The sequence below is a fragment of the Littorina saxatilis genome, linkage group LG4 (genome assembly GCF_037325665.1).
Source record: "Littorina saxatilis isolate snail1 linkage group LG4, US_GU_Lsax_2.0, whole genome shotgun sequence".
NCBI classification, from domain to species: domain Eukaryota; kingdom Metazoa; phylum Mollusca; class Gastropoda; order Littorinimorpha; family Littorinidae; genus Littorina; species Littorina saxatilis.
In genome coordinates this window covers 23,778,304-23,787,191 of record NC_090248.1, presented here as the reverse complement: position 1 = coordinate 23,787,191, position 8,888 = coordinate 23,778,304, and the positions used below count along the sequence as shown (strand labels likewise).

Below are 8,888 nucleotides of genomic sequence, written 5' to 3'. Positions count from 1 at the left end.
ATCCACTTTTTCTAACATCTGAATCGCCAGCATGGCTGAAATTCAGCTCGCACCCTTGCGGTCTATGGGTGATTTTATGCTTGAGTCTGCAAGATTTCAAATCCCTCAACTGAAAGATCCCGAAAAATGGGCGAACAGAGTGCTCCACAACCTTTTGTACTACCAGACAAATTATTTCTTGTCTGCACTTCTTATATTTTTGATGATCGGGTAAGTTTTCTGTGCATCCGATTTGCAGTTGTCTGCAGTGGTTGTGACGTGTTGTCTGGCTACGTTGTTGTAAAGTTTGGAGTCATGTGCTTTCTCTGGCACTATATATATGTGTGCGTGCGTGTGTTTTCATTAACTATCGTCTTCTGTCTTTGTTCTTTCTTTTTTGCTTGTTTGTGGTTTTAAAATGTACATTCTGTCTGTCCTTACCATCTAATTTTATGGAGAGAAATTGTGGTTGATCGAGCGCTAACTAACACTAACAGCACTGGCTTTTCTACAAGAACACAAAAACTGAATTGGAATTTACAGCCTAAAACGTGACCCCTTCAGTACCATGGATGCTACATTTATGGTTTTCATCATTCAAACAATACCGAGCAACCACTGGTTTTGGCGAAAACATCTGGTATTCCTTCTTTCCTTTTATTCAGGATCTGTTCAAGTTATGCCGGGCCGATTTCGTCCCCAAATTAAAACAAACGTCATATTTCCTGTTCAGTGGTGAAAACTATAAGAGCAAGGACACTACAAACACTGAACCTAAGTACTGAACCGTAAGGTGTGCACGGCAAAGTCAATGAGCACATTCTGTTTTTCTCCATTAGTGGGAAAATCATCCATGGACAACGATACGTTTTTGTTTTTTCATGGTTGATCAGTATCTGCTTACTTGAAAATGTGGAGGCGCTTCCTGTGTGTTAGTGTCTCTGTCACATTTTGACAATGTTCATGCTAACTGTACTGTTGGTTTAAAGGCATATGTACGCGCTCCCGTGTTTACAAAGTGTAGTTTGCCCATAATCGATGTCAAACGCACCATAAGACCATGTAATGACGATATGTCGCCATGCGCGGACCATATACATGCATTACAGCTTGTTCTAGCCTCTGAAAAAGTGAGGATGTCAACAAAGACGCGGAGTTATTTCCCTTGCGTCAACGTTCCCTCTGTTGGCAAATCTATAAATAGGACGATCTAGATCAAAATAAAAATTCAAATATCTCAACATTTAAGGGGTCCTAGACCACAATATCTTGCAGGGAACTTAATTTAGCATGTCTCCAGCTGTTGGTAAAGCAATTAGCGTGTATAGTCATCGAGTACATATGGCTTTAAACAGTGTTTATCCAACAATTCATAGATAATTCAACATAATACATGTTAAGGATCAATAACAAGCTCAAGCTTATGGTGGTGACCCTAACTGTACTGTTATGGACAGTTCGTTCCTTACGGCACACTTTGACATGTACTGAATGAGAATGTGCATGCAATCCTTTATAGTGCTGTTAACAGTTTCAAGAAAGTCTGCACTATACAAGTTTATATGTGCAGCATTAAAGTTGGACAGAAAAAAATAATTGCATGAATTGCCACTGTACCAGGAAGAGGAATAGCTAGATCATAAAGAGGCAGCCACAATCTATTCTATATATATATATATATATATATATATATATATATATATATATCCATGTATTCTGCAGAACTCATTTAACATTTTCAGGAAGTTAATTATGATTCAGCTGCTATAGCTTCCAAAAAACTATGCATGACCAGAATAGTTACACAGTTAAAGCAGCTCTAGCCTTGATAGCAACCACCTGGCACTTGTGTTAAATATTTTGACAGCCATGATGATTTTTTTGATTTTGTTGTTGTTTGTTGACAGGATTGTCCACCCTGTGAAGATGGTGCTGGGTTTTGCAGCGATCTCAGTTGCTTTCGGAGGCTACGTGTACTGCACCAACAGCCAATGGCAGGCGCGACGGTTTAAGCGCAATCACCCTTTATTCAGCGTCCTGATCATCCTGGTGGCGGGGTACCTGCTCGTCTACATGTTTGGGGCTGTCATAGTCTTTTTGTTTGGAATTGCATTCCCAATGTTGTGTAAGTTTTCTGCCTGTCTTTTAAGTCTGCAAGCATAGCTTTTGGTTGCCTTAGGTGTTCAGAATCTGTTTATGAAGAAAGGTGTGTCACTGTCAATGTACTGCATTCCTCTGCGCCCAGAAATAGTACTGAACTCTCACTACGAATTAATATCTGGTTACGATAGTGTTTTTCTGATTTTTGACTCACATGCGAAGCAAAAGTGAGTCTATGTACTCACCCGGGCCGGCCGGCCGGAAAACTTTAACGTTGGATATTTCTTGGACACTATTCAGTCTATCAGTACCAAATTTGGCAAGATGGTGTATGATGACAAGGCCCCAAAAAACATACATAGCATCTTGACCTTGCTTCAAGGTCAAGGTCGCAGGGGCCATAAATGTTGTCTAAAAAACAGCTATTTTTCCCATTTTCTCTGAAGTTTTTGAGATTGAATACCTCACCTATATATGATATATAGGGCAAAGTAAGCCCCATCTTTTGATACCAGTTTGGTTTACCTTGCTTCAAGGTCAAGGTCACAGGAGCTCTTCAAAGTTGGATTGTATACATATTTTGAAGTGACCTTGACCCTGAACTATGGAAGATAACTGTTTCAAACTTAAAAATTATGTGGGGCACATGTTATGCTTTCATCATGAGACACATTTGGTCACATATGATCAAGGTCACTTTGACCCTTATGAAATGTGACCAAAATAAGGTAGTGAACCACTAAAAGTGACCATATCTCATGGTAGAAAGAGCCAATAAGCACCATTGTACTTCCTATGTCTTGAATTAACAGCTTTGTGTTGCATGACCTTGGATGACCTTGACCTTGGGTCAAGGTCACATGTATTTTGGTAGGAAAAATGTGTAAAGCAGTTCTTAGTGTATGATGTCATTGCTAGGTTTAGTTATTTGACCTTGACCCTGAAGGTCAAGGTCATGTCAAGGTCAAGCATGTGAGTCGTACCCTTCTTGGTTTTTTTGCATTTCATGATATTTTCATAATGCGTTTCAAAAAGGCATGCAACTTTGTAAGTTTGCCTCAGAACAAATATTTTGGCATAGATTCAGTTTGATATATATTTTATGTACACCAGTACATACACTCACATGATATAACTCTGCTTATCGTAGCTTTCTTGAAGCAGTTCCTCGTCCAGCTTATTTTTTGTATCTACTTACTGGGAGAAAGTCACTAATATTTTCTGTCACCTTGCAGTGGTCATGATCCATGCATCTCTGCGAATGCGAAGCATCAAGAACAAGATCACGAACAAGATTGAATACGTGGGTCTCAAGCGAACGCCCATGGGGATCATTCTGGAAGGCCTGGGGCAGGAACAGGAAGCAGGTTCTTAAATTAGACATTTGTAGTTAACACCTTAGCCATACCTTATCAAAGCTGATAGACAATGGTGATTTGTAATTCTGACGCAATGAGAGAGTATGTATCGCCATTGTTTGGATATATATATATCAAAGGAATGCCAACTTCCAATGTTTTCAGTATGTTTGTGATACCGATTTGGATGTTCACTTAATCTGTTATCAAGATCAGTCAGTGTCCTTATCTGTACTGGTTATTTTCCCACATTGTCATTCCCGTGTTTCAGTAGCTTTTAGTATTTGTTTGTGCAGATCCGTTGTGTTCGTGACATTGTCGGTTGTGTCATGTGACTCATGTGAGTGTATAGTTCTGAAACCTTGAAATTTAGTCACAGTTTTTCATTGGTATTGATTCTTAAAGTGTATGTGTTCTGTTGATGATATACCATATTGTTGACTTGTTGAATTATTAATTGTCTGTTTTTATTCTGTAGGTGAAGCTATGCAAAACTGATTTTGTCTCTTACAAGTTACATACATACCAGGTATGATGAACAGAAGTTTGTGTAATTCAGTTTTGCTTTGTTGTCCTTTCATTTTCAGCTGTATTTCTATTTATTTGCTGTCTTGTGATTGCCAAAAGATTCTGACTTTTCTTTGGGCGTTATATTTTGTGTACTTGTGGGTTTTCTTCTGTTTACTCCCTATATCAGCCGATTTGTTTCAGAGCTTGATGTTACCTTGCGGTGCTGTTTGAATATTAGGGGAATGTATACAGTATAGAAGTATTTCTTGATACAACAGAGTGTTTCATAACATTTCATTTTTCTACTACATGTAATTGTTTGTGGAATTTATTTGCAGAGCAAATTTTGTATCCATTTTAAAAGCATGAGGGTTTTGCTTCTATTTAAAAGAGAGACAGATAAATATGTTAATACTGATTGTGTTTTTTGATAAGAGGGAGGGAGGGGCAGATTTGAAAACAGTTCAGTTCAGCTTTGTTTTGGGATTTTTGCCTCTTTTCTGTGCATGCGCCTATGCTATAGGTTTTACATCATTGGTTTTCTTTGTATATGTAGTGGTATTATTTGTGTAATGTTTTTCACATACCACATCCTTGTCATTCTGACATTTGTTTTTTCACCAATTTAATTTAATACCAAATGGATTGTCATTCCAGTCCAAAATATCGAACCATTTGAGAGTTAAGTTTTGTCAATTTTTGTTTGAATAGAAAAAGGCTTTTTTAGACACAGAAACATATTCAAACATTTGTTTGGAGTAGTTTGTCAATCAAAGTGAGGGATTTAAAAAAAATACTCATGCAGTCATGTACTGAAATAGTTCTCTTTGGGAAATTAAAAAAAAACAAGAGGCGAAGCCTTCAAGGCTCCCGTAAGAAATCGACCAACAGTAACACAAACTCATTCACTCCGTCACACATACACACACACAGTAAGCATAGGGGACACGGTGCAAGAGTGGGAGACACTAGATCTAGATCTGTCTCTGTAACCTACTTATGGGGACACGCCTGCCGAGATCGACACTGCGCTAGCTGCTTTCGACAGCGCTTCCTCGCGCACACACTGGAAACACGCTGTGTAGATCAACCTGTAGGAAATCTCCTTTGGTATCTTCTTTATTTATTTTTCTGGAGCTACGAAAACCCTGACCTGGTCTACATACCACACACGACACAAACCAGTCACCTGTTTTTACTTCCCCCCCCCACCCCCCCCACAAAAAAACCCATTTTCTTTGGATACACACTTTAACTGCATACGTGCCGACGAAATGTTGATCATTGCTTCAATACTTTGAAGCTGTTGCTTGGATAATAACCAGGTAAAATGAGTATTTCGGTGTTTAGTCAAATCTTAAAGTTTCTACCACAGACATACACACGCACGCACAGACAGACAAAGTTACGATCGCATAGGCTACACTTACGTGAGCCAAAAACCAGCATGTTTAAAGGCACACTCTTTCCTGTGTAAACGATTACATACATGGGAGCATCCTTCTACTTAGACATACACCAACAATCAACAGCCTGACTGATTCCTGTGTAGATTATGAATTATAACTTTATGATGCATGAATAAATAATAATTTCAAAGATTGACACTGGTGTCAGTTACAAAAATAATCGTATCAACAGGCATGGGAAGTGTCCGCCGAAAGGCAAATTTTGGTTCCGCCGAAAAAGCATAAGTGTCCGCCGAAAAAATAAATCGGGGAGACCAAAATGGTTCTAAAAAGTGAATTTAATGGCAAACTTGGAGCTCAAATGACACAAGATTGCACCATTTGGGTTCTTTGGAGAACAAAATTCAGGGGGGGCCGTCAACTTTGCTATTACTTAAAAATGTTCAGCCTTTTTTACTTTTTTTTCAATTCCCATGCCTGATCAAACAAACCAAAAAACTTTAAAAAAATTGGCACAGGAAGCAGCCAGGGTATTGATTGTAGGTATGTGCCCAAGTACATGCAGATGGATGGACTTATCCAAGGGAAGAACCTGCATTGAAACGAGATATTGAACATAATCATTAGGCCAAAAAAAAATAGGTGTGGTTAGGGTAACATAGCCTAAAAATAGGGTAGGAAGGTAGGCAATCACTTTTTTTTTTTTGTGTGTACAAATTAAACCTACTTGACAGGGAAATAAGTGTGCGACTCGAGCGCTTTCGCTTTCATTGCGTTTTCTGCACTCGGTTTTTTTTTTGGTTGACAAATGTAATAAAAAGTTATAGGGTCGGCCCCTAAAAATAGGGTAGGTCGGGTTACCGTAACCACACCTTTTTTTTTTAGGCCTTACACATAAAATAATGTACGGTTGTATGTTTAAATGTCTCAGTCAGTGCATGTGCTGGTGGATTTTGTTCATTCTTCCTTACATTTATATGTCTTTTTGAGTTTGTTCCTGCTGCATGTTTTACCCTTGTAATATCTGATGAGGCAATATTTAGAAGTCACCCAGCTATATCTGCTTGTCTAGTTTAAAGATGCTGCTCTTTTGGAGTGGCAGGAATAGGTGCTTGATTTTACAAGTACTATTATGCTGACGAAAATGTGTGGGTAAAAATGATACCCGGATACACTATTACTGTATCTGAGATTTCAGTTTTTGCTCGAGTTCTTCAGTTGAGAACCTGCAGAGAAAATATTGTGGTCACTGCTGAATAAGGCATGTGTGCAAAAGACCAAAAAATGATTGATGGTGCTCTTTCCTATAGTTACAATACATACAGTTTATATAAGTGAACAAAAGGGCCATTTTCTTTTCCTAGTCTTGATTTACAAGTCTGTAGTTAGCTGATAAAGCATGACTCGTAAATCTGAATCTCTTATTTATATTTGATATCAGAAATAGTGTGCTTGAGATAGGCTAGTGGTTAAGTGTTTTTCTGTTTTCCTCACAATATTGGTGAAATTTATCGGGAAGGTATGGGCAAAACGGAACACAGCTGTTTAGTATTGACTCTAGTGTTACTGTTTAGTAGTGTGTGTGTGTGTGTAATGTTTACATGCGTGTGGATGTATTGTATACACATACAAAACAGAAATTGGAATTAAAAATCAGTCATGCTTCTGAAAGCTAGAATGTGTCATACGCAAATTTTATGATCGCAACTCATTGCTTTGATCACTCGTGCAATATTCTTTTTTCTTTTGTAGAGCGAAGGTTTGTGATGTCAAGCAAACACTTGGCACTGCATTTTTCACAAGGGACCACGTAGCTGGGCTGCAAATGAAGCAATCAGTAGTTAATGATCGAAACCAGTGCTGTTCCTTAAGTTTTTGTTATGAATTTGGGTGAAGAGGAATTTTTTTATTGAGTTTTGATGTGCTGAACAGCTGAATCAGATAACTGGTAAATTTATATCATGTATATAATTATGACTTGTTTACATTTGGAAAACTATCTGGTGATTTTTGTTGTTGTATAAGTAATATTGTTTAATTTTGTTGGCATGAAACAGCACTGACACACACGTTAACATTGCAATAAGTGTAAAGATGTGTCGCATGTGGTTAAAATAAAGTAATTGTAAATACATGTATAACTTATGGGATATAATTTAATTTCACATTATTTTGTACTGTCACTTGACTGAGCTGATATCACATGCTAATATAAGATTTAGGTTTTGTTAAATGTCAGTTTTCAATCTTTTTATTAAGAGTAGCTTTACCTCTCTTTACAGAATAAAGTGCAATACGATCTTGCCTGATATGTAATCTCATTTTTGACAATTTTTGAGTCACTTGAGAAAAAGTGACTATGTAATCGGTCAGTGTTAGTCTGTCCGGCCGTCCGGCCGGCCGTCCGTAGACACCACCTTAACGTTGGACTTTTCTCGGAAACTATCAAAGCGATCGGGCTCATATTTTGTTTAGTCGTGACCTCCAATGACCTCTACACTTTAACGATGGTTTCGTTGACCTTTGACCTTTTTCAAGGTCACAGGTCAGCGTCAAAGGAAAAATTAGACATTTTATATCTTTTCTCGGAAACTATCAAAGCGATCGGGCTCATATTTTGTTTAGTCGTGACCTCCAATGACCTCTACACTTTAACGATGGTTTCGTTGACCTTTGACCTTTTTCAAGGTCACAGGTCAGCGTCAAAGGAAAAATTAGACATTTTATATCTTTGACAAAGTTCATCGGATGTGATTGAAACTTTGTAGGATTATTCTTTACATCAAAGTATTTACATCTGTAGCCTTTTACGAACGTTATCAGAAAAACAAGGGAGATAACTAGCCTTTTCTGTTCGGCAACACACAACTTAACGTTGGGCTTTTCTCGGAAACTATAAAAGTGACCGGGCTCAAATTTTATGTGAACGTGACTCATTGTGTTGTGAATAGCAATTTCTTCCTGTCCATCTGATGCCTCATATAATATTCAGAACTGCGAAAGTGACTCGATCGAGCGTTTGCTCTTCTTGTTATTCTTTGATTATAAGTAATTACCAGTAACTTTGTGCATAGATTGCTTTTCCCCCTAGAAGTTCTTTTTTCTCCAGTTTTCTTCCTCTGTTGTTGTAACAGAATAATAAAGTTTCTGTTTAGATTCTATTCAATCACATACCCACCTCTTTATCCAATGGCCAGTGAGGTTAAATAATAAGAAAAACAATGCATAGTTGCAACGATGCTTGAAAATGTCAAACAGTAACATCAGTATTATAAGTCATTATTTTGATACAGGACTTGTGTGGTTCATAACCAGCACGGACCAGCCTGAAATTCAAATTTTCAAAAAGATGTTTTTTTTATACTTTGTTCTTATATTTGAAAAGATCACTTTTTTTTTTAATCCAAGGGCATTTTCATTTACACATGGATGTGTATGAACTAGATCTAATATGGATTTCCTAATCCACCTTCCAAACAGTAAACTTGAATCTTTTTGTTTTGAAATTGAATAAACCTGTGCGAAAAATGTC

At 37.7% G+C, this 8,888-nt stretch overlaps 1 protein-coding gene across 1 annotated transcript; it reads left to right on the top strand.

Moving 5' to 3' along the window:
• LOC138964277 (PRA1 family protein 2-like) lies at positions 1-8,888 on the top strand. The gene is made up of 5 exons (XM_070336189.1): positions 1-210; positions 1,887-2,104; positions 3,315-3,446; positions 3,916-3,966; positions 7,109-8,888. The coding sequence occupies exons 1-4, from the start codon at positions 32-34 to the stop codon at positions 3,933-3,935; spliced, it is 549 nt and encodes a 182-aa protein (XP_070192290.1). The 5' UTR covers positions 1-31; the 3' UTR covers positions 3,936-3,966; positions 7,109-8,888.